This window comes from Bos javanicus, chromosome 10 (genome assembly GCF_032452875.1).
Source record: "Bos javanicus breed banteng chromosome 10, ARS-OSU_banteng_1.0, whole genome shotgun sequence".
In the NCBI taxonomy this organism is placed as follows: domain Eukaryota; kingdom Metazoa; phylum Chordata; class Mammalia; order Artiodactyla; family Bovidae; genus Bos; species Bos javanicus.
The window spans coordinates 16,314,083-16,339,424 of NC_083877.1; the positions used below are offsets into that span (position 1 = coordinate 16,314,083).

Genomic DNA, 25,342 nt, shown 5'->3' on the forward strand with positions numbered 1-25,342 from the left:
TAAGACAAATGTGAGATTAAATGGTACTTAAATCTCCATTTTGAAATGAAGAAACATGCTCAGAAACAACTTGCCCACGTCACTGACTAGTGAATGGTACATGGGGATTTCAACTTGAACTAACTGTCCCTAAAGCTAGTGTTACTTCTGTTTGTTTCTGCATTTGTTCTGAAACAAATTATTTATGCTATAGTGCAAAATCAAAGACTTAAGTGTTTTTTCAGTAACAAAAGTATCTCTTTTGTGGATTTGAGGAACTCTTGATTTCCTTCCAGACTTGTTTTCTGATTATAGACTTTCAAAGGGGTATTTGCTGAAGAGCTTCATTTTATTATAAATGACAGTTATAAAAGTTGACTTCACCAGTTGCTTTGGAATTGGAGTAAACTTGCCTGCATGCTTTTGTTTCAGCTATTACTTTTAAGGCTTTGTTACAAGAATTTGACAATGCTGTTTTAAATAAAGAAAACTATATTCAAGGAAAACTAAATGAAAAAGAAAAGGTGATCTCAGGACAGAAACTGGAAATAGAACGACTTGAGAAGAAAAACAAAACTTTAGAATATAAGGTTGGTTTTGGGGTTATTGTAATGGATGTATGTGCTGGACATTTAACACTGGCCTTTGATTTAGCTATTCTGCTGTACGGACCTGCAGCTGCTGCTTCCTTGGGAGTTATCACTTGGTTATTTACTAATCTTCATCCCATTCCCCCCATAGAGGAACTGTTAGTGAAAGGCAATAAAAGGGTAGAATACTCTTTATGACACAGACCTTACCAATTGAAGAGAATGTTCTGGTGTTTTAGTTTTGATTATAAATTGCTTTTTGACTTACTACTGAGGATAATTTAGGGGATGCATGATTCATTCTAAAGAGAAGCTAATCTCAACCAATACAGTTTCTCTATTCTGAAAGTGGCCTTTATAAAAACAAAATTTTAGGCCTTAGTGTTAGGGAACAGTAATTTTCACATGAAATCAATTATAACTTCATCTTTCAGTGAGGAGCTTGTTTAAAAGTTCTCATTTCTAGGAACAGAGATGGGCATTCAGATGAAATTTTAGAGGAAAAGGTTTTCTCCATGATTCTTCTTTCCATAACTGTGCTTGCATAGGCAGATTGTGAGAGAGATTATTTTAAAGCTACTTGAAATGTTTACACATCAAATGTTGAACTTAATGGTCTACATTCCCAGGTTGAGATTCTAGAGAAAACAACGACCATCTATGAGGAAGATAAGCGCAATCTGCAACAGGAGCTTGAAACCCAGAATGAAAAACTTCAGCGACAGTTTTCTGACAAACGTAGACTGGAAGCCAGGCTGCAAGGCATGGTGACGGAAACCACCATGAAGTGGGAGAAAGAATGCGTGAGTGCCACTCCCACAGCCCCGGTCTCATGGGTGACTGATTTCTAACTGTAGGGTTCTGAACGGCTTGCACTGGGGTCCCTGGTGGCTCAGCTGGTAAAGAATCTGCCTGCAGTGCGGGAGACCTGGGTTCAGTCCCTGGATCAGGAAGATTTCCTGGAGAAGGGAATGGTAGCCCACTCCAGTATTCTTGCCTGGAGAATTTCATGGACAGAGGAGCCTGGCAGGCTACAGTCCACGGGGTCTCAAAGAGTCAGACACGACTGAATGACACAGAGTGTTTTAGTGGTGGCAACAGCAGCCACTACTCCGTCCCCTTTACCTTTTTTCTCTGCCCTTACAAGTCACAGCAAATTAATTAGCATTTTGAAGAACTGTCATCTTTAGGAAATAAAATGTTCAGGTGAACTGATGCAGTTGGTTTGGTGTAACTGAATTAGACTACTTATTGCCATTCATAAACCTTCAGGAGCGTCGAGTGGCAGCCAAACAGCTGGAGATGCAAAATAAACTCTGGGTGAAAGATGAGAAACTGAAACAACTGAAGGCTATCGTTACTGAGCCCAAAACCGAAAAGCCAGAGAGGCCCTCTCGGGAGCGCGATCGAGAAAAAGTGACTCAGAGATCTGTTTCTCCATCACCCATACCTGTAAGTTGTTTGTAGTTGTGTTGTGTAGTAACTTCATAGTACTGGAGAAGATTTGTTCAGATTAGCTGACTATTTCTATGAGAATCAACTAGCTGACTATTACTATGAGAATCAATTTTTTTGTTTTAAATTTATTATATTTCTCAAATTTCTATTTATACTTAAAAATTTAGTATAAACACAAATTTAGTGTAAAATTAGTAATTCAGAACAAAAATTGTCTTAAAAAAAGACAAGTTATAAATTATGTCTTCATGAGCTAAAATTATAGCAAAGTAATGAATTGTTTCTCAGTTTTTCAACTCTCGCTCATTAATTTCTCTTCAATTTTTTTAGCTTTCTAGTAACTATATTGCTCAGATTTCCAACGGCCAGCAACTCATGAGTCAACAGCTACATAGGCGCTCTAACTCTTGCAGCAGCATTTCTGTAGCTTCCTGTATTTCGGAATGGGAGCAGAAAATACCTCCGTACAACACACCTCTCAATGTCACATCTATTGCGAGGCGTAGGCAGCAGGAGCCAGGACAAAGTAAAACTTGTATCGTGTCAGACAGAAGGCGAGGGATGTACTGGAATGAAGGCAGGGAGGTGGTTCCTTCGTTCAGAAATGAGATAGAAGTAGAAGAGGATCACTGCAGCAGGGTTAGTGCCAGTTATCATTTTAAAGCATTGTAGCAATAGATTTTAATGTTGTGTGTTTTTATAACTTGGTTCTGAAAGTTCACTGGAATGATGGGTGAGCTCTAATATATAAGCAAGGTCTGATTTTTCTGTTAGTTTGAAAGATCAGATCACCCTGAAACTGAGGCCTAGCTCTTCATCTGAAAAAGCCTAGCTGCATTTGGCATAGAAAGTGCCTCGTGTTCAGTGAACACGTGCTCTTCAGCTGCATGAACTGATAAGCAAAATCCACAGAATCAGTGAGTGTCTTAAAACACATTTTCCATTCTTTTCTTGTGGCTTTTCTTCCTCAAATTGGAGTTTTTACGTTTTTTTTAATTTCCATTTTTAAAACTGCTTTCCCGGACTTTTATTTAAAAAAAATAGGTATGTAAATATTTTTTTTTCTTCAGCCTTTGACAGTAAGTCATAAACTTTGTGTCTTACACACATAACCACAGTCTTCATCACACCTGAGAAAGTTAGTGGTGTCCCAATAATGGCTTTTCATTTTTCAAACCTTGGTCCTATCAAAGTGAATACATTATATGTGGTTATTATCTCTTTAATCTTTTTAATATAAAATAGTCCATCCTCCCCCTTTTTTAAATTTTCATGATACTATTTTTTGAGGAGCCCAGGCCAGTTGTTTTATAACTGCCAAAGGAAGATTTACATGTCCAATAAATTGCTTTTAATCTCAAGGCCTTTGTCTCAATTTAGAAGGGCTCTGCCTCATTCAAGGTTGTTTAAACAAATTCATGTTTATATTTTCTTTTTAAAGATTAAGGTAAAATTTTCCTCTGAATCTGAGTAAGTTGGCAAAGTTAATATTGTGAATCTACATTTAGTAAAATTTTAATATATCTAAGAATTTTTCTTTAATTTAATTTATAGTAAATATTTGCTTTAGATTTTGTTATTGTATAATTTAGGGTACAGAACATATTTCATTTAGGTGGCCTGCATTCCTGATTATTAAGGGATAATGATGAATTACAAGGTATTTACCAAAGGCAACAGATAAGTCTAAAGTCGCTTAAGCTTCTTTACTTTGCAGATTTTGCTTTAAACCTTTTTGGGGAGCAAATTATATGGTGACTGGTCTTTCTGATCAACTCTAATAAATCCTCCTTATTTCATGCAAATTTATAGACTGGAAAACTATTCAAGGCCTACTTATGCCTGGTCAACATTAACATAGTATCTAATGTGGCTATGAGGTATTTTAAGAGAATTTACTAGAGATCCTTTAACTTCTTTTGAAATCAAAATCTCTTTAGAAGTGCAGCAGAATACACATCTAGGTTTGTTGGTCAAAAATTATGTCAAGGCGAACTCAATTTATATTCTTCAGTGAGGAAGAAAGCTTAAATATTTTGTATTTCATAAATGACAGTAGAGTGTAAGTAAGGACAGTCATCTTTCCAAAGTTTGTTTCACAGTGTCTCTGTTGCTAAATGTGTTTGAGAAAACTATCACCTTTGCTAAATGGTAGGTCATGAGAACCTCTTTCTTCCTCATTCAGCATTAAGCCATTTAAGAATGGGACGTTTCCTGCTTGTTGTGAGGCCTGGGTATCCTTAGTGGCAAATGCTGTTGCCCATGTTTTGGTGTCATGATTTTGTCACTGATGCATTGTTTCTTATAATTGTACAGGGGAGATACTTCAGTTCTCCATATACACATTTTAAATTAGGTGTCCATACTTGACTGGTTTTGAAGGATTTGGCCTGTGACAGACCCTTTCATTTGCTTTCAGTTTTGCAAACAAAAACTTTGCAAAGTTACAAAGAAACTATTAACTATGTTCTGTATGTGATTTTTCCCCCCACCCTTAGGTTGACTGTGCTAAATTTAACTTTCCTAAATTTATATAACGTTTTACTGGAAGTATCTAGTTTTTTATTGCATGATAAGAGACTGATTTGATAGTGAATTCTTTATCTGGTTCTTGGAACCTTTAGGAAATGTTTGTGAACTTTTCATAAAGTTATGTTCTGGGATTTTTAAAAGTTTGCAGAAGTACTTTATTTACATTCTTTTAATCATTTTATACACAGGGTTCTTAAAATACTTTGTTTTTTAGCATGTATTTACTATACAGCTCCATCAGCTTTTGCTGGGGGGAGAGGTCTGTTTTTTTAATAGGAGTATTTTCTCTTTTGTTTAGAGGCCTATGATGTGTTTAGGGCTTTTACTGATCTTTTTGAAGCTTTTAACATAGCTGTGGACCTAACAGATTACTTCACAATAGCGGGAACAAATACTGGTTTTTGATCAAGAATGAAAAAATGAATTATTTGTCCTAAACATCACCTACACAGGAAAGACTAGCAGCATTACCAGAACTTTCCCTTCTACTCTTTGTTGAAAGGGAAGATCTCTAGTAGAATATATACTACATACATAAACTGGTATTTAAAGATGTTTGTTGGTTTTGTGTCTACATACAAAGATTCATGCATTTGTTTTCATACTGTCACCAACTAAAGTAGCCAAAACTGCTGCACTTCTAATAGTACCCTGAAATTAATTCTGGGTTATGCTTGTTTCTTGATTCCTCTCTCAATCTGATCAGAACGCACCACCAATTCGTCTGCGACACAGACGATCACGCTCTGCGGGAGACAGATGGGTAGATCATAAGCCTGCCACTAACCTGCAAACTGAGACAGTCATGCAGCCACATGTCCCCCGTGCCATCACTGTGTCTGTTGCAAATGAAAAGGCACTAGCTAAGTGTGAGAAGTACATGCTGACACACCAGGAACTAGCCTCCGATGGGGAGATTGAAACTAAGCTAATTAAGGTAAAAATTTACACAAGAGAAGGAAATATTCAAAAAACAAGAAACCATTTACTCTTCTGTTCCTTTGACACATAGACAGTGTCAACTAGAAGAGAAATGGGTATTTGATAAAACTTTTTTTGTTGTTAGAAAACTCAAGTTACTCCTTGGGTTTGAATCTGCTAAATTGGAACTAAATCTGCTAAATGTGTTTGTTAGAGGAACTCCAGATATATACTTTTAATTAATGTGCATTTTGTTTTAAATCAAACAAAGAACTCCTGCCTTTGCTTAAGAGTACTATCATTGGAGGGAATTCCTTGGCAGTCCAGTGGTTAAGACTGCTGTCACTGCCAAGGACCCAGGTTCAATTCCTGGTCTGGGAACTAAGATCTTGCGAGCTGTACATAACGGCCAAAAAAATAAAAAGACTGTCCTGTCACGTGTGTATGAGAGAAGGGGAACATCCAAAGAGGACAGTATATTGCCTTAGAACATTTAGAAATTTGATAGATTGCTTGATCTTTACTGTAGTTTTTAAATTACTGGTTGAATAAAAAGGAATGTTATTTTCTGCAAGTAAGAATGCTATTAATTATACTGCATTGGACTTTTTTTATAGAGACATATGCACACAAATCTTTAAAGTATTTTAAGGTACTGACCCAGCAGTCCAAGCACCATCTGGTTTTGTGGATGGGAGTTTTCATAAAAGTCTTAAAAAATCAGTTTGAAATATATATGTATGTTTATCATTTGGATGTATAAAAGTGTAATGGTGATCTTTTCTCCTGGCTGTAGGGTGATGTTTATAAAACAAGGGGTGGTGGACAATCCGTCCAGTTTACTGAAATAGAGACTTTAAAACAAGAATCACCAACTAGGTGAGTGAGCATCAAATTGCTTTATTTAGAGGGCTGTAATTTTCTTAGCTGCTCGTTCTTGAGGAACAGACTAGCCTGTAAAAACGTGTCATTAATTCTTTGAAGGAGTATATATGGTATTTCTCTAATATTTTTTCTGTTCTTAGATGTAAAAAATAACTGTTGCGTTGTTCCCTTTTTCTGTAGTCGAAAACGAAGATCATCTACAGTAGCACCTGCCCAGCCAGATGGAACAGAGTCTGAATGGACTGATGTAGAAACAAGGGTAGGAGTGAAATATTTGTAGGGGTGCATTTCTGCTCTGGTCTTACTGGATGGAGCTCTTCAGTTCGAAGCCCCTGTCTTTAGTGTAGTGGGTCTATGCCCAAAAATCAAGTAAGAGAGCATCACCTAGAAGAGCAAGAATGTCCATCAAGCTGATGGGAGTCCTCTCAGGAGCAGAACTGTTATTCCTGGGGACAGATTTGAATAAAGAGTGTGGGAAGGTGGGGGCCAGGCTCCAGCCTTTGCCACTCACTTTCTCAAGAACTCTTTCTGATAGAAAATGAGATTACCTGGATGGTCTCTGAAGACCCTCCTACCTCACAGTTTTCCTCTCTGTGGTTTTCTCCCCAGTGCTCTGTGGCTGTGGAGATGAGAGCGGGCTCTCAGCTGGGGCCTGGGTACCAGCACCATGCACAACCCAAGTGAGTACTGACCAAGTGTGGCCTTTCTCTCTGTCTTCCCTCCCCACCATCCCTTCTCCCTGCATCCACCTTTTTTTTTCCCTAAGAGGATCTATGTGTTTTTTGGTTACCCTCTGGAATATCTGGGCCCTACTGGCAGACTACAGGAGGCAGTAACAGTGCTGAGAACCCTGGGGGGTTGGATAATAGCAATTAGAGCTGTAAGAACACTCACTCTTTCTTGTTCCTAGTTTGCGAGTGCTCATAAAGCTTTCAGAGGCCTAAGGGAGATCACCTCTAAGGAGGGGAGGCTGGGGTCGGGGTGACAGCTCCTCACATAATTCATTCTTTCCTAACCTGCCTCTTGTTATAGCAAGAAGTGTTCATTAAAATAAAACGGAATGGTGAAATCTGGTAGGGAAAGGAATCACATATTAAAGACATAGCCAAGAGTCTGGCCCATTCTTTTACTATTTTAAGCCCCCTTTTTTCAAGTATCTAACTATACAGGTCCATGTGTCTACTTCTGACACATGTATGTACTCCTTAGGCAATTTGGAAAATCAGATAAAGATGGGAAGTCTAAATACTGGATAAGCATATTTTATTTGCTTTTTTAGAATAACTTTTCCCATGATAAAACAGGAATTCTCTCAAAGCTCTCCTAGAGATTCATTGCAAAACTCAACACTAAATGCTGGCTTTCATTTTAGGCGCAAGAAGCCATGAATTGACAGTTTCAATAACAAAAGAACATTTTCATCATTTGTGTTGGTGATTTCTCCAAAGCAGTGCCTTCTGAAAACCATCTTATAAAACTCCAGCTTTGTTGAAAATCACAGACCTCATGTCATCACACACTGGCCTCCATCAGGGATTCCCCTGTGGCTCCAAAGATATCTAGGATTCTACAAACTTTTTATATTATACACCTTGCCATATTTAATATTAGTAGCAGAGAAAGACCCCTCTTTCTCATTGCTGTATGAACTTTTTTATATTGCTATTTTTTGTATATTTCTTGTATACTTATAAACTAATTCATGCATGTGTTTGTCTTGGATAATTAAGGAAAAATATATCTAGATCACGCTTTGCTTTTTATTGTGATTTTCCACCTGCTGTCTGAATATTTCTTAAGGATTTATAAACAGAACAAATGCTGCTATTGATTAGCTGCGAGAATGCACTTTAGACATATTGGACAATTCAACCTGAGATATCAGACTCGCCAATACTAAAACCATTTTAGGAAGGTGTTTGGAATTTTGTATGTATGTACTTTCTGACATTTAGATATGCCAAAAGAAATGAAATAAAAGCACTAAGAAATATAAGGTTACGAGATGGTAATTTAACACACTCCCAGAACCTGGCATCGTGCTTGTCATTTAGCTGGCAATCATCTGTGGGGGGAATGAAACAAAAGCACTAGAAACTGCTGTCACCATGCTGAGGATACCTGTTTCTGCACGCAAAGAAACAGGTTTGAAAGGGGCTATTTACTCTGCTGAAAACCAGGAATACCCTCCCAGTCCACACAACCCGATGGTGTACTGCAGTCCACAGGCCATCCTTCGTACATAAACTGTGTTTGACCTGGAATCCTTTTACTTCATTCAACTTAGGGTTTCACGAATAGCACTCAATCTCCAGGTATGAAAATTTTAAATTATTGGTATTATACCTAACTTGCAGGTGCAGATAAAAAGTAGAGGAGCAAGTGATGGCAGCAGCATGACAGTGTGAGTTGTTCCTTTTCTTCTCCTTTTATTTACAACTATCTGCTTGTTGATGGGCTTCCCTGGTGGCTCAGACAGTAACGACTGCCTGCAATGCAGGAGACCTGGGTTCCATCCCTGAGTCATTCATAACAGAAGTTTCTCTGTACACTACACTGGAACATGCGAAAGATTTCTACCAAAAAGTGCTTCAGAACATAGGTGGGGAGACCTTAGCAGCACTGCGGACCCAAGAGTTCGTGAGCCTGCCTCACCCCCACCTGCTGGGGGGAGGGGCGGGAAGCCAGACGGGAGAGTGTAGAGACCGGAGAGTGTGGGCTGACGGTGCGGGAGAGGGCATCTGTGGGGAACCAGGCAAACGGCGAGGGGACAGAAACCAGTTTGGAGGCCGAAGAGGAGCAGCAACACACTGGGCTTCCACTGCCAGGGACCACAGCCACCTCCCTCAGAGGTCTTAAAGTGACTGCCTCGCTGCCTGGCTGGGCACTGCTGGAGGAACCTGCTTCTTTCCAGCAGCACTAATTCCTCAGGAGTGACTAGTGGGAGTGGGGAGACGGAGACGAGAACAAAGAGCACTGAAGGATCTCACATCCTGCTGCCTGCCTTGGATTTCAGCGGGAGGTCTGTGCATGGCCCTCCGGGGGGCTTACCGCAGTGGAGGGTTCCCCCTGCCTGTTGTGGAAAGGGGGTGCTAAGCCCACATTGCCCCACTCTGCTGCCAGCTTTTTCTAGGCGGACTTTTTTTTAAACCGGCTCTCCGTAGCATGGCCCTAGAGCCAGCTGAGGTAGAGAAACCAAAAATTGAGCTATGCCGCCACCTTGTGGAGAACAAAAAAAAGGTTTCTAATGGTCAGTGCTGAACTGGAACATCTAACAACTAGAAAGAAAGAGGTGTGCTACTTCAAACTCAGTGGGCAGAGGCACATTTTACCAAACAAAAAAATCACAGTGATATGGAATCCCAAAGAGAAAAACAATAATTCTTCAGCAACTGAATCCACAGGCACAGAATACTGTATCTGATAAAAATTAGAAACAGCTGTGATGAAAGTACAAGAAAGCTTAGGCAGTTATTTACCAAATATATTGAGTTTTCAAAAAGAACCAAATTCTTCAGCTGAAGAATTCAATGAATGAGATCAAGAATATGTAGAAAGCTTAGGGAATTAGGCAGATGAAATTTGGGAAAGAATTAGCAACTTGATGTGAAAACCTTCTGTGATGAGAAGAGACTAATATCCGCAGATTCCCAAGCCAGAAAGTTCTACAGGACACAGGACAAAGTGGAACAGTTATAGCAATTTCCCAGCAGAAATTCTACAGGCCAGGACAAAGTGGAACGACATATTCAAAGTGTGGAAGATAAATATGGCTGGCCAAGAATACTTTATCCAGCAAAGCTGACCTTCAGCTATGAAGGAGAAATAAAGGCTTTCTCAGACACACAAAACCTGCCTTACAGGAAATGCTACAAGGAGTTCTTAAGTTGAAATAAAACGGTGCTAACTAGTGACACAGAAATGAAAATACACATAAAAAGAGGTAAACTGTGACATCGGAAGTATAAAAGGGGAGGAATAAAAAGGGTTGAGCCATTACAGGAGAATGAAAACAAGACGCTATCAGCATGAGAAGGACTACTTTACTTATGAGATGTATTCTGAAAGCTACAAAGAGGTGAGTGAAAAAGCTGGCTTGAAGCTCAACATCCAAAAAACTAAGATCATGGCATCTTGAAGAAAAAATAAGGAGGAGCAGACTGAGCAAATCACTAAGGAAAACTACCACTTTACAAAGGTAGAAACAGGAAAAAGATAAAAAACAAGGCAAATGATAAGAGAGCAATAGTGAGTCCTTATCAATAATCACTCCAAACACATTATGTTACTTATAGGCAGAAGCAAAAATATAAAAAATGTTATAGAAATGAACCCATTTACAAAACAGACAGACTCATAGACTAGAAAAAAAAAATTATGGTTACCAAAGGGGAGGGATAGATTGGGAGTTTGGGACTGACATATGCACTTCTATATTTAAAACAGATAACCAACAAAGACCTACTGTGTATAGCACAGGGAAATCTGGTCAATACTCTATAATAATCTAAACGGGAAAAGAATTTGAAAACTAGATACATGTATATGCAGAACTGAACCACTTTGGGGTACACCTGAAACCAGCATGACGTTCTTAATCACCTACACTCCAACATAAAACAGAAATTTTAAAAGAGGGCTGAATCAGGAAGAAATAGAGAATATGAGCAGGCCATAACCAAAGAGACTGAATTAGTAATCATAAACCTAACAGAGAAAACCACAGGACAAGATGGCGACACTGAAGAATTCTACCATTCAAAGGATCATCATCATCAATCCTCAGTTCAGTTCAGTTCAGTTGCTTAGTCGTGTCCGACTCCTTGCGACCCCATGAATCGCAGCATGCCAGGCCTCCTGTCCATCACCAACTTGCAGAGTTCACTCAGACTCACATCCATCGAGTCAGTGATGCCATGCCATCCAGCCATCCCATCCTCTGTCGTCCCCTTCTCCTCCTGCCCCCAATCCCTCCCAGCATCAGAGTCTTTTCCAATGAATCAACTCTTCACATGAGGTGGCCAAAGTACTGGAGTTTCAGCTTCAGCATCATTCCTTCCAAAGAAATCCCAGGGCTGATCTCCTTTAGAATGGACTGGTTGGATCTCCTTGCAGTCCAAGGGACTCTCAAGAGTCTTCTCCAATACCACAGTTCAAAAGCATCAATTCTTTGGCGCTCAGCTTTCTTCACAGTCACAACTCTCACATCCATACATGACCACAGGAAAAACCATAGCCTTGACTAGACGGACCTTTGTTGGCAAAGTAATGTCTCTGCTTTTCAATATGCTATCTAGGTTGGTCATAACTTTTCTTCCAAGGAGTAAGCATCTTTTAATTTCATGGCTGCAATCATCATCTGCAGTGATTTTGGAGCCCCCAAAAATAAAGTCTGACACTGTTTCCACTGTTTCCCCATCTATTTCCCATGAGGTGATGGGACCAGATGCCATGATCTTCGTTTTCTGAATGTTGAGTTTTAAGCCAACTTTTTCACTCTCCTCTTTCACCTTACTCAAGAGGCTTTTTAGTTCCCCTTCACTTTCTGCCATAAAGGTGGTGTCATCTGCATATCTGAGGTTATTGATATTTCTCCTGGCAATCTTGATTCCAGCTTGTGTTTCTTCCAGTCCAGCGTTTCTCATGATGTACTCTGCATATAAGTTAAATAAGCAGGGTGACAATATACAGCCTTGACATACTCCTTTTCCTATTTGGAACCAGTCTGTTGTTCCATGTCCAGTTCTAACTGTTGCTTCCTGACCTGCATACAGATTTCTCAAGAGGCAGGTCAGGTGGTCTGGTATTCCCATCTCTTGAAGAATTTTCCACAGTTTATTGTGATCCACACAGTCAACTCTTAGAAAAATTTGAGAAGGGAATACTTCCATACTCATTCTATGAGACCAGCATTAACCTGAAACCAAAGCCAGATAAGGATATAACAAGAAATGAAAATGACAGATCAGTATCCCTGCTGAATATAGGAACAGAAAATCTCAATAAAGTATCAGCAAACTGCATTCAAGAACACTTAAGAATTGTATACCATGACCAAGTGGGATTTATGCCTTGTATGTAAGAATGGTTCAACATATGTAAATCAATAAATGTCACACACATTAATAAAACATAAAAATCACATGACCATCTCAATAGATGCAGAAAAACTGTTCGACAAAATACAACATCCTTTCATAATAAAAAACCTTAGCAGATTGGGTGCAGAAGGAACATACCTAAACATAATGAAGCTCATGAGTAACAAACAGTTAACATACTTTCACTGGAGAAAGAAAGCTTTTCTTCTAAGATCAGGAATAAGACAGGGATGTCTATTCTCATTATTCTTATTCAATATAGTATTGGAAGCCCTAGCTAGAATAATTAGGCAAGACAAAGAAATCTATCTGAACACAATGAAAACACTACCTTGAAAAGATATCTAACCCCCATGTTCACTGCAGCATTATTTACAATAGCCAAGACATGAGTCCACCAACCAATGAACGGACAAAGAAAACACGTTATATGTAATCACACTGAGATACTACTCAACTATTAACAAGTAATAAAATCCTGCCATTTGAGACAACATGGATAAACCTTGAGCACATTTTGTTAAGTGAGGTAAGTTAGACAAGTACTGTCTGATTTAACTTATATACCCATCTGAATGCAGAGTTCCAAATAGCAGCAAGGAGAGATAAGAAAGCCTTCCTAAGTGAACAATGCAAGGAAAGAGAAGAAAATAACAGAATGGGAAAGACTATAGCGATCTCTTCGAGGAAATTAGAGATACCAAGGGAACATTTCATGCAAAGACGGGCACAATAAAGGACAAAAGGTCCATACCTGTGAGGTATGGACCTCACAGAAGCAGAAGATATTAAGAAGGGGTGGCAAGAATACACAGAACTATACAAAAAAGATCTTAATGACCCAGATAACCACGATGGTGTGATCACTCACCTAGAACCAGACAACCTGGAGTGCAAAGTCAGGTGGGCCTTAGGAAGCATCACTATGAACAAAGCTAGTGAAGGTGATGGAATTCCAGCTGAGCTATTTCAAATCCTAAAAGATGTTGTTGTTAAAGTGCTGCACTCAATATGCCAGCAAATCTGGAAAACTCAGCAGTGGCCACAGGACTGGAAACGGTCAGTTTTCATTTCAATCCCAAAGAAAGGCAATGCCAAAGAATGTTAAAACTACCACACAGTTGCACTCATCTCACAAGCTAGCAAAGTAATGCTCAAAATTATCCAAGCCAGGCTTCAACAGTACATGAACCAGGAACTTCCAGATGTTCAAGCTGGATTTAGAAAAGGCAGAGGAACCAGAGATCAAATTGCCAGCATCTGTTGGATCATAGAAAAAGCATGAGAATTCCAGAAAAACATCTACTTCTGCTTCATTGACTATGGTAAAGCCTTTGACTATGTGGATCACAACTAACTGTGGAAAACTCTTAGAGAGATGGAAATACCAGACCACCTGACCTGCCTCCTGAGAAATCTGAGTGCAGGTCAAGAAGCAATCGTTAGAACCGGACATGGAACAATGGACTGGTTCCAAATTGGGAAAGGGGTACATCAAGGCTGTATATTGTCACCCTACTAATCTAACCCTATACAGAGTACATCATGAGAAATGCCAGGATGGATGAAGCACAAGCTGGACTCAAGACTGCCAGGAGAAATACCAATAACCTCAGATATGCAGGTGACACCATCCTTATGGCAGAAAATGGAGAGTAACTAAAGAACCTCTTGATGAGACTGAAAGAGGAGAGTGAAAACGCTGGCTTAAAACTCAACGATCAAAAAACTAAGATCATGGCATCTGGTCCCATCACTTCATGGCAAATAGATAGGGAAACAATGGAAACAGTGAGACTTTATTTTCTTGGGCTCCCAAATCACTGCAGATGCTGACTGCAGCCGTGAAATTAAAAGATGCTTGCTCCTTTGAAGAAAAGCTGTGACTAACCTAGACAGCATATTAAAAAGCAGAGACATTACTTTGCTGACAAAGGTCTATACAGTCAAAGCTATGGTTTTTCCAGTAGTCATATGTGGATGTGAGAGTTGGACCATAAAGAAAGCTGAGCATTGAAGAATTGATACTTTTGAACTGTAGTGTTGGAGAAAACTCTTGAGAGTCTCCTGGACTGAAAGAAGATCAAACCAGTCAATCCTAAAGAAAATCAGTCCTGAATACTCACTGGAAGGACTGATGCTGATGCTCCAATACTTTGGCTACTGATTCAAAGAAGTGACTCACTAGAAAACACCCTGATGCTGGGGAAGGTTGAAGGCAGGAGGAGAAAGGGATGACGGAGGATGAGATGGTTGGATGGTATCACCAACTCAATGGACATGAGTTTGAGCAAGCTCTGGGAGTTGGTGAAGAACAGGGAAACCTGGCGTCCTGCAGTCCATAGGGTTGCAAAGAGTTGAGCGTGACTGAGTGACTGAATCCAAACTTGTAAAACTCAAGAGTATTATGGTGGTTACTTGGGCCTAGGAGTTGGGAAGACCTGACAGATGTTAAGTTTACTACATGCAACAAGTATAAATAAGCCCTAGAGACATAATGCACAGTATGGTGAAGGACAAAAAAGATGTCCTTTTCATTATAGGGGACTGGAATGCAAAAGTAGAAATCAAGAAACACCTGGAGTAACAGGCAAATTCGGCCTTAGAATACAGAATGAAGCAGGGCAAAGATTAATAGAGTTTTGCTGAGAAAATGCACTGGTCCTAGCAAACACCCTCTTCCAACAACACAAGAGAAGACTCTACACATGGACATCACCATATGGTCAACACCAAAATCAAGATTGATTATATTCTTCACAGCCAAAGATGGAGAAGCTCTATACAGTCAACAAAAACAAGACCAGGAACTGACTGTGGCTCAGATCATGAACTCCTTATTGCCAAATTCAGACTTAAATTGAACAAAGTAGGGTAAACCACTAGACCACTCAGGTATGACCTAAATCAAATCCCTTATGATTATACAGTGGAAGTGAGAAATAGATTTAAGGGCCTAGACCTGATAGATAGAGTGCCTGATGAACTATGGACTGAGGTTCGTGACATTGTACAGGAGACAGGGATCAAGACCATCCCCATGGAAAAGAAATGCAAAAAAGCAAAATGGCTGTCTGGGGAGGTCTTACAAATAGCTGTGAAAAGAAGAGCAGTGAAAAGCAAAGGAAAAAAGGAAAGATATAAGCATCTGAATGCAGAGTTCCAAAGAATAGCAAGGAGAGATAAGAAAGCCTTCCTTAGCAATCAATGCAAAGAAATAGAGGAAAACAACAGAATGGGAAAGACTAGAGATCTCTTCAAGAAAATGAGAGATACCAAGGGAACATTTCATGCAAAGATGGGCTCGATAAAGGACAGAAATGGTATGGACCTAACAGGAGCAGAAGATATTAAGAAGAGGTGGCAAGAATACACAGAAGAACTATACACAAAAAGATCTTCATGACCCAGATAATCATGATGGTGTGATCACTCATCTAGAGCCAGACATTCTGGAATGTGAAGTCAAGTGGGCCTTAGAAAGCATCACTACGAACAAAGCTAGTGGAGGTGATGGAGATCAAGTTGAGCTATTTCAAATCCTGAAAGATGATGCTGTGAAAGTGCTGCACTCAATATGCCAGCAAATTTGGACAACTCAGCACTGGCCACAGGACTGGAAAAGGTCAGTTTTCATTCCAATCCCAAAGAAAGGCAATGCCAAAGAATGCTCAAACTACCACACAATTGCACTCATCTCACACGCTAGTAAAGTAATGCTCAAAATTCTCCAAGCCAGGCTTCAGCAATACATGAACCGTGAACTTACAGATGTTCAAGCTGGTTTTAGAAAAGGCAGAGGAACCAGAGATCAAATTGCCAACATCTGCTGGATCATGGAAAAAGCAAGAGAGTTCCAGAAAAACATCTATTTCTGCTTTATTGACTATGCCAAAGCCTTTGACTGTGTGGATCACAATAAACCGTGGAAAATTCTTCAAGAGATGGGAATACCAGACCACCTGACCTGCCTCTTGAGAAATCTGTATGCAGGTCAGGAAGCAACAATTTGAACTGGACATGGAACAACAGACTGGTTCCAAATAGGAAAAGGAGTATGTCAAGGCTGTATATTGTCACCCTGCTTATTTAACTTATATGCAGAGTACATCATGAGAAATGCTGGGCTGGAAGAAGCACAAGCTGGAATCAAGATTGCCGGGAGAAATATCAATAACCTCAGATATGCAAATGACACCACCCTTAAGGCAGAAAGTGAAGGGGAACTAAAAAGCCTCTTGAGTAAGGTGAAAGAGGAGAGTGAAAAAGCTGGCTTAAAACTCAACATTCAGAAAACGAAGATCATGGCATCTGGTCCCATCACTTCATGGGAAATAGATGGGGAAACAGTGGACACAGTGTCAGATTTTATTTTGGGGGCTCCAAAATCACTGCAGATGATGATTGCAGCCATGAAATTAAAAGATGCTTACTCCTTGGAAGAAAAGTTATGACCAACCTAGATAGCATATTCAAAAGTAGAGACATTACTTTGCTAACAAAGGTCCGTCTAGTCAAGGCTATGGTTTTTCCAGTGGTCATGTATGGATGTGAGAGTTGGACTGTGAAGAAAGCTGAGTGCCGAAGAATTGATGCTTTTGAACTGTGGTATTGGAGAAGACTCTTGAGAGTCCCTTGGACTGCAAGGCGATCCAACCAGTCCATTCTAAAGGAGATCAGCCCTGGGATTTCTTTGGAAGGAATGATGCTAAAGCTGAAACTCCAGTACTTTGGCCAACTCATGTGAAGAGTTGACTCATTGGAAAAGACTCTGATGCTGGGAGGGATTGGGGGCAGGAGGAGAAGGGGACAACAGAGGATGAGATGGCTGGATGGCATCACTGACTCGATGGACGTGAGTCTGGGTGAACTCCAGGAGTTGGTGATGGACAGGGAGGCCTGGCGTGCTGCGATTCATGGGGTCGCAAAGAGTCGGACATGACTGAGCGACTGAACTGAACTGAACAGTGAATATAGACAACAGTACTGTACTGTAAGGAGCTTTCCCACTGTGGCTCAGTGGTAAAGAATTTACCTGCCAATGCGGGGGACGTAGGAGACATAGTTTCAATCCCTGGGTCGGGAAGATGCCCTGGAGAAGGAAATGGCAGCCCATTCCAGTATTCTTGTCTGGGAAATCCCATGGACAGAGGAGTCTGGTGGGCTACAGTTCATAGAGTCGTAAAGAGTCAGACATGACTGAGCACGCAGCGTGCACACTCTGTATCATAAAAGTCAAACTTGCTAAGAGACTAGAATTTGATTATTCCAACTAGTGAGAAGAAATAATTCTGAAATGTGATACAGGTGCTAATTATTACTATGTGCACGTGTGCTCATTCGTGTCTGATTCTTTGCAGCCCCACGGACTGCAGCCCGTCAGGCTCCGCTATCCATGGAATTCTCCAGGCAAGAATACTACAGTGGGTTGCCTTATCCTTCTCCAGGGAAATCTTCCCCACCCAGGGACCGAATCCGTATCTCTTGCATCTCCTGCATTGGCAGGCAGATTGTTTTATCACTGCGCCACCTGGGAAGCCCAATTATTACTACAATGGCAATCATTACAATACATAAATGATCTAATTATACATTACAAGATGTTGTACACCTTAAATTTAGACAATGTTACATGTCAAATGTATTTCAATAAAAAATGAAAAGTAGATTCTTGGAATTGTAAAAAGAAAAAAGAAAGCACTAGATAATATAATTTGCCACGAACCGACAAATTCAGTGAATTTCCATGATAACCATATGTGCTAAAGCACTTCAGTCATGTCTGACTGTGTGTGACCCTGTGGACCACAGCCTGCCAGGCTCCTCTGTCCATGGGATTCTCCAGGCAAGAGTACTGGAGTGGGTTGCAACGGCCTCCTCCAGGGGATCTTTCCCACCCAGGAATCGAACCCAGGTCTCCTGCAGTGTAGGCAGGTTGTCTACCACCAGTGCCACCTGGGAAGCCCGGAATATCTATGTATTAACTATGCTCTTCTGGACATTTCAACAAAAAACATGGTTTTGGGACAAAATCAGAAATAGTACTATGGAACATCATGATGACACAGCTGTTCTTAGCTGAACATACATTTTTCTGTTTTTTTTTTTTTTTTAGTCCGATTTTTTAATTACTAAAATTTTTACCAAACCACAAGTTTGTGTACACGACACACAGTGAGGCCAACCAACACCAAAACTAATTAGAGTCTGGAACAGAAAAGTTTATTACAGATTCATACAAGGAGATGGGTACCTTATGCCCTAAGAAGCCCAAAGGTACTGAAAGCTTTCAGCAAGCTCCTTTATTCAGCAAGCCCCTTTCAAAGCAAAAGGTGAGGGAGGGGCATGGTGAGTTGCTGCAAACTTCCTGGTGTCCGATCCTTTGTTCTTGAAGTCTGGTCATGGTCAGGTAATGATGTTCCTGTAAACCTCTACCAGATGAATGTTATTCTCTGTCCTGACCAGAAAGGGCAAAGTCCCAAGGCACAGCTTTCACCCTCCAAGGTCCCCATCCTGCCTAAGAGGAGGCAGAGCTCAGTTGGCAGCTCCTTCAGGGCCAGGTTTCCACATCCTGCCCAGCTGTCATCCCTGAGTTCACCCAACCCACACTGGCCCTGTCTCCTCAGGCTGCCCAAATGGGGGACACTGGGTCTCACAGACTGCAGCCCAGGCAGACGGCCACGGCTAGAAGGTCACAGTGACAGGGTTGGGGGAGAGGCTCACCACTGCCTCCAGGTCTGGGCCACGGCTAATGGAGGCCCTTAGTGAGGGCTCTGGAGCTCTGCAGGACGTAGTCCCCAGTCTGTTCCCTGGGCCCTCCAGCTCTCCTGCTGGCCCAAGGCTGGGTAAGCTGGAGGGCCTCTAGGAGAAGGCCTGAACCTGCCTCTTAATTCACTCTCCACCTGATGACCACCACACTACCAACCCTTGGCTAACTCGGTTCCCTAATGGTCCCCCATCAACAGTTACTTGTGAGCAGGGCCCACTGCGGTGCTGACCAAGAGCTGAGCAGGACACTAACAGTCGCTCACTGACAGCTGGTTGCTAGAGGGCAGGGCCCACTGAGGCACCAGAGCAGTGGCTGAGCAAGACCTGTCGCCCAGTAACAGGGAGCAGAATAAAGAGCACAGCAATGGCTGCCTCCTAAGGATTGTGCTCATCTTGCTCCCTTACAAAATGACAGTTTATCTGTTTTTTAAAATTTTATTTAATTTTAATTGAAGGATAACTGTTTTACAATACCGTGTTGGTTTCTGCCATATATCAAGATGAATCAGACATAGGTCTACATATGTCCCCTCTCTCTTGAAACTCCCTCCCACCCAATATTTTTTTTTATTATTATTAATAGTGAAGGTGTAATATTATTCCTAGCAAAAAGCATATCCAAACATTAGGTGAAAAGACAAAATCCACTTATTTGTAGGCAAGTCATATGTTTGTTTCTAGAATGCTTCAGAGTACCTCTCTCAATAGCTGTTACTCTATTCTTGACTATTTTTAATTTTCTAAAATGTCACGTTGCTTAGTCTTTTGAAACACTTTTTTTTTTTTTTGCCTCACTACACTGTTTAGGATCTTAGTTCCCCCATCAGGGATTGAACCCGGGTCTCTAACAGTGGAAACGCTAGAATTTCCATGAAATAGATCTTAACGGGAAGTTTTTACTATGATATGGGAACATGGGGTAGTAGAATTTGTCTGAAGTAAGGGTATGTTGAGTCCAGTAAGTCTCTGAAAGGGAAATGCATCAGCAATTGATGTTTTGCTTAAACAGTTCAAAATAGTTACGAAGAATAGCTGTAGTTAATTGGGTGCTCAGTCTCTGATACCCTGTAAAGGTGTTATTTGTCATTTACAGGTGAAGAAGTAGACCGGAGGCAAAGGGAAGGGGGCGGCAGAGGATGAGATGGTTAGATGGCATCACTGACTCAATGGACATGAATTTGAGCCAACTTCAGGAGACAGTGGAGGACAGAGGATCCTGGAGTGCTGCAGTTCATGGGGTAGCAAAGAGGTGGACACAACTTAGCAACTGAACAACATCATCAAACTAAAAAGCTTGTGCACAGAAAGTGAAACCATCAACAAAATGAAAAGGCAACCTAGTGAGTGGGAAAATACACTTGCAATCATGTGTCTAATAAAGAGTTAATATCCAAACATACCACAAATTCATACAACTCAGTAACAAAAAAGCCCCCAAACAACTGAATTTTAAAAATGGGCAGATCTGAATAGAGGTTTTTTTCCCAAAGAAGACATACATATGGCCAAACAGGTACTGGAAAAGGTGCGCACCATCACTAATCATCAGAGAAACACAAATTAAAACCACAACTCACACCTGTTAGGAATGTCTATCGTTAAGAAGTGTTAACAAATGTTGGTGAAGATATGGAGAAATGGGAACCCTGACGTACTGCTGGTGGGAAGGTAAACTGGTGCAGGCACTATGGAAAACAGTATGGAATTTCCTCCAAAAATTAAAATTAGTATAAGATCCAAAAATTCTACTTCTGAGTTTTTACTTGAAGACAATGAAAAACAGTAACTTGAAAACATACCTGCACCCTCATGTTCCTTGCAGCATTATGTACAACATCCAACACGTGGAAACAACCTTAGTGCCCACCAATGGGTAAATGGATAAAGAAAATGTGATGTGACGCTATTCAGCATAAAAAAGAATAAACTCTAGCCATTTGAGACAACATAAATGGACCGTGAGAGCAGTATGCTAAATGAAATGTCTGACAGAGAGAGAGGAATGCCATATGATCTCAATATACGTGTAATCTTAAACCACCCCCCAAAAACCCCAAACAAGCTCATAGATACAGAAAACAGGTGGTTGACAGGTGAGGATGGGGGGAGGGGAGTGAGAGAAATTGGCGAAGGGGAGTCAAAAACTACAAACTTCCCATTATAAAATAAGTCAGTCATGGGGATGTAAGGTACAGCATGGTGACTAGAGTTAATAATGTTGTATCACATATTTAAAAGTTGCTAATAGAGTAGACCTTATCACAAGAAAAAAAAAAACTGTTGTCTATGTATAGTGATGGATGTTAACTAGACTTATGGTCTGCTACTGCTGCTAAGTCGCTTCAGTCGTGTCCGACTCTGTGCGACCCCATAGACGGCAGCCCACCAGGCTCCCCCGTCCCTGGGATTCTCCAGGCAAGAACACTGGAGTGGGTTGCCATTTCCTTCTCCAATGCATGAAAGTGAAAAATGAAAGTGAAGTCGCTCGGTCGTGTCCGATTCTTCCCGACCCCATGCGCCGTCCACGGGATTTTCCAGGCAAGAGTACTGGAGTGGGGTATAAACAAGTATCTTTTATGCTGTATACCTGAAACAAATGTCAATTACAATTCAACTTAAAAAATTGTAAAGAAAACCTCTCAGTATGAATCCAACACCAGAATTCTTAGCTTCAAAGGACACAAAACAGCAGTAAAGCACCTAGCGAGACAGCAGCTACATCAAGAGGTCTTTTAACATCACAAGTGCAATTTCAAAGCTTTTACACCGAACCAGAAGGTCCTTTTAAAAAAAAATGAAGTTGAAGTGGAAAGTTCCCCTATGTTCCTAATATTATCTTTTATGCTTTGGGAAGGAAAAAAAAAAAAAGGCCAAAATTTACTCATAACCCCCAAACCCATCCCTCTCTGCAAACAGAAGCAGGAAGCACTGAATTTAGGTTCCCAGATTTCGAATCCAGGTTCCGTCTCGCGGTAACGCGGAATCTCGGGAAACCAGGACTGCATTTTAATTTTGCCATTACAAAATGGAGATAATAGTACTTATCTCTTACACTGGGTGAGGCTTAACTGAATCTTTGTAGACTGTGGCCCAGTGCCTGAGACATAGTAGGCGCTCACATGCTCTGCTATTGCAACGCTGTAGATTTCCCATTTTCTCCTATATTCAGTATTTTATCAGAGACGCTGTTCTAGGCACCGGGACCTCCCGGCTAAACCCTAGTTGCTGCCCTCCAGCAGGTCGCTGCTCGCCGAAGGTGGGGATTGGGGAGTGGGCTGACAACGTCATTAAATGACTGCTTAAGAAGTGTCATACGGGCTACAGTAGGTGGGAGTGACGCCTACTTCCCTAGGTAACTTTTCCGTAAAAGTATTGCTACTGTTCACAAACCCTGAGAGTTTAACCCGAACCAAAGAAGTTAGCATTCACAGCTGCCTGACAACTTGAACCTGCGAACTACTTACAGGTTTGCGCAGGCGTCTTCTGCGGGAAGTCGCGGTATGATCTATCCTCGCTTCTTCCGGCCCCGCCTCTTCCTGAAATCCCGGGAGCCGATTGGTTCGCGTGACCGGTATAAGAGGCTGCGCGCAGGCGCGCGGTTCTCTTTCCTCCGCTGCCGCTAAGGTGCTCGGTTCTTCCGAGGAAGCTAAGGCCGTTTTGGGGTGAGGCCCTCACTTCATCCGGCGACTAGCACCGCGCTCGGCAGCCCCCACCTAGCACTCGCTCGCACCATGGCCTCCGTCTCCGAGCTCGCTTGTATCTACTCTGCCCTCATTCTGCACGACGATGAGGTGACGGTCACGGTGAGTGCGGGCCTGGGCTGGCGGCGTGGCGGCCTCTGTGGGCGGCCGGTTCCCCACCCTCGCAGGCGTTAGGGGCAGGCCCTTCCGGCGGGAGTGGCGGCCATCGACACCGGGCGGAGGGGCGGACAGGCGGGACGGGCACCCATCGGATGGGCCCATGTGCGAGCTCTCTGGGGCATCGGCCATGTGCCCGCCCTAGAGTGAGTGAGTTTCACTTACAGCGGAGCGCGCCGACTTTGAGAACTTTTTTATTTAGAGAAACGTGTGAAACCCGTGGGTAGCCTCATGCGCAGCTATAACGTGTCCCACGACTATATCTCCTTTGGGTGTGATTTCCTTGGTCCTCTGAGTAGGTCTTGTGGGGCCTGGCTGTGTGGTGCGGAGGGGAACACTGCGCTCTGCTCCACCTCTGGCATTGCCTCACAGCTTAAAATAGCAATGTAACTTGGGCAGGTCTCAGCCTGTGAAATGGCAGCGATGAACTCGAGGCCTTGCCAAGTACCTGGCACGCGGGAGCGGAAGCATTTATTTTGCCTTAAAAGTGGAAGAAACAGTCGTCTTAGATTAGTATACATGCAATGTCAATAGAGTACTCGGATTGGTAAACGGTACTTTTGTACCCCGGTTATCAGTTATTTGCTTTCAGTTTGCAGTATTTTGAAGACGTTTACGAAAGTGCCGTCTGATGGGGTGCCCGTTTTATTTGTTTTAGGAGGATAAGATCAATGCCCTCATTAAAGCAGCCGGTGTAAATGTTGAGCCTTTCTGGCCAGGTTTGTTTGCAAAGGTAAGGTGATGGTGAAAAGGTGATTTGTTTGGAGAAGCAAATTTAGGAAGACCTACTGATTTATTAAATCACGTGCTCGTGCTAACCTCCAAAAGTGCTGGAAGGCCCCGTGTTTCACTGGACTTGTCCAAATAGAAGGGGTATTTCCTCATATTTCCATCTCTAGGAGCTAATTATGGTTTTGTTCTGTGGTGTATTTTTCTCATGGTCTCATAGCCTGCTTTCTCTTTCCTTCTGTTCTAAAATCATGAGGAAAATATATTACCAGGTCATTCATTCATTATATAAAAGGGTCATCCAAGATATACTATCTATGCTGTTCCAAGTAAATCTTGCCAGCATGGTGGTGACATTTTATTGATCGCTTATTCTGTATCAGAATATAAAAGACCAAGGAATTTAGCAGTGGCCACCTTCCACAGTGTAGGTTACTTAATCTCTGGCAAGTGAAACTAATAGCCTCTATTCACCTCCTGTTCTTCAGTCTTAAGATTGGAAACACTGTACCCTGTTCTCTGTTAGTGATCTCTAAAACACTGATCTGTTAGTGAATTCCCTTGGGAAAATTACATAGAATTACATAGCAGTCTAAAAAAATAGAATTCACTATTAAGAGGAGACATGAACTGTACTTGTAAGTTAAGCCAGCATTTCGGTGCTATAACAGAAGGCCAGAACTAAGCATTTACCTGAATATGCACATGTGTTGCAGGCTTTGGCCAATGTCAACATCGGGAGCCTCATCTGCAATGTGGGGGCTGGTGGACCCGCCCCAGCGGCCGGTGCTGCACCAGCAGGAGGTCCTGCCCCATCCACTGCTGCTGCCCCAGGTAGGAAACTTGGTATTGGAGGGAGGAGGGTGGAGATTAGAGGTACTAGGGGCAAAATTGCTCTTCATTTGCTAAGAGTAGATGTGTAGAAATCTTAAGAGGCATCATCTGATGAGGGAAAGCTAGGATATTTTTGACTGTGTGAGTTGTAGGGCCTGGAGCTCTTTGGAGTTTTAGTGAGGTAACTGACTTGTTTTTTGCTTTGTTTTTAGCTGAGGAGAAGAAAGTAGAAGCAAAGAAAGAAGAATCTGAAGAGTCTGATGATGACATGGGCTTTGGTCTTTTTGACTAAATCTCTTTAGTAACACATTGAATAAAAAGCTGAGCTGTTTGCTGCTGTCGGTCTTAACTGATAGTTCTGGGGGGTGTGTTGTGTGAAAATGAACTTTGGCTTTCAGTGTTTTCTGCCATGACACGAGCTGGGAGCAACATTGAGAACTGCATGGGGAGGCTGGAGGAGAAAGGCTCAGAGCAGACACCTTGTCCAGATTACTCACATGACTTCATGATTACAGGATTTGTTCTCTAGACTGAATAAGAGTCACTGTTGGGCATGGGGGTGTGTGATCCAGATCTCAGATACTTGAAAGATGAAGTAGCTCTGGGGAGAGGTGACTGAACAATGGTATGAAGGGTAAATTGGTTCACTTTTCAAAATGCCAGGGCCATCCTAGAACTTGGATTCACA

General features: G+C 41.6%; 2 protein-coding genes across 10 annotated transcripts in view; both read left to right on the top strand.

Annotated features, from left to right (window-relative positions):
• KIF23 (kinesin family member 23) overlaps window positions 1-21,313 on the top strand; it is a 72,657-nt gene extending 51,344 nt beyond the window's left edge. For 4 of the 9 annotated variants that reach the window (XM_061430203.1, XM_061430200.1, XM_061430202.1 and 1 more), the window contains 9 exons: window positions 412-569; window positions 1,199-1,372; window positions 1,842-2,021; window positions 2,358-2,666; window positions 5,266-5,496; window positions 6,277-6,359; window positions 6,546-6,624; window positions 6,975-7,045; window positions 7,738-8,361. In XM_061430203.1, coding sequence (XP_061286187.1) covers window positions 412-569; window positions 1,199-1,372; window positions 1,842-2,021; window positions 2,358-2,666; window positions 5,266-5,496; window positions 6,277-6,359; window positions 6,546-6,624; window positions 6,975-7,045; window positions 7,738-7,753 — 1,301 coding nt within the window. In that variant the 3' untranslated portion in view covers window positions 7,754-8,361. Of the gene's footprint in view, window positions 1-411; window positions 570-1,198; window positions 1,373-1,841; window positions 2,022-2,357; window positions 2,667-5,265; window positions 5,497-6,276; window positions 6,360-6,545; window positions 6,625-6,974; window positions 7,046-7,737; window positions 8,362-8,722; window positions 8,770-20,327 lie in introns of those variants that run through there. The other 5 variants (XM_061430204.1, XM_061430205.1, XM_061430206.1 and 2 more) reach the window with 3 other exon arrangements.
• A 1,519-nt stretch (window positions 21,314-22,832) lies between these two features.
• On the top strand, window positions 22,833-25,003 carry RPLP1 (ribosomal protein lateral stalk subunit P1). Its single transcript, XM_061430214.1, has 4 exons — window positions 22,833-23,037; window positions 23,750-23,824; window positions 24,537-24,654; window positions 24,867-25,003. Exons 1-4 carry the CDS (start codon window positions 22,966-22,968, stop codon window positions 24,944-24,946), a joined length of 345 nt encoding a protein of 114 aa, XP_061286198.1. The 5' UTR covers window positions 22,833-22,965; the 3' UTR covers window positions 24,947-25,003.
• The last annotated feature ends 339 nt before the right edge of the window (window positions 25,004-25,342 follow it).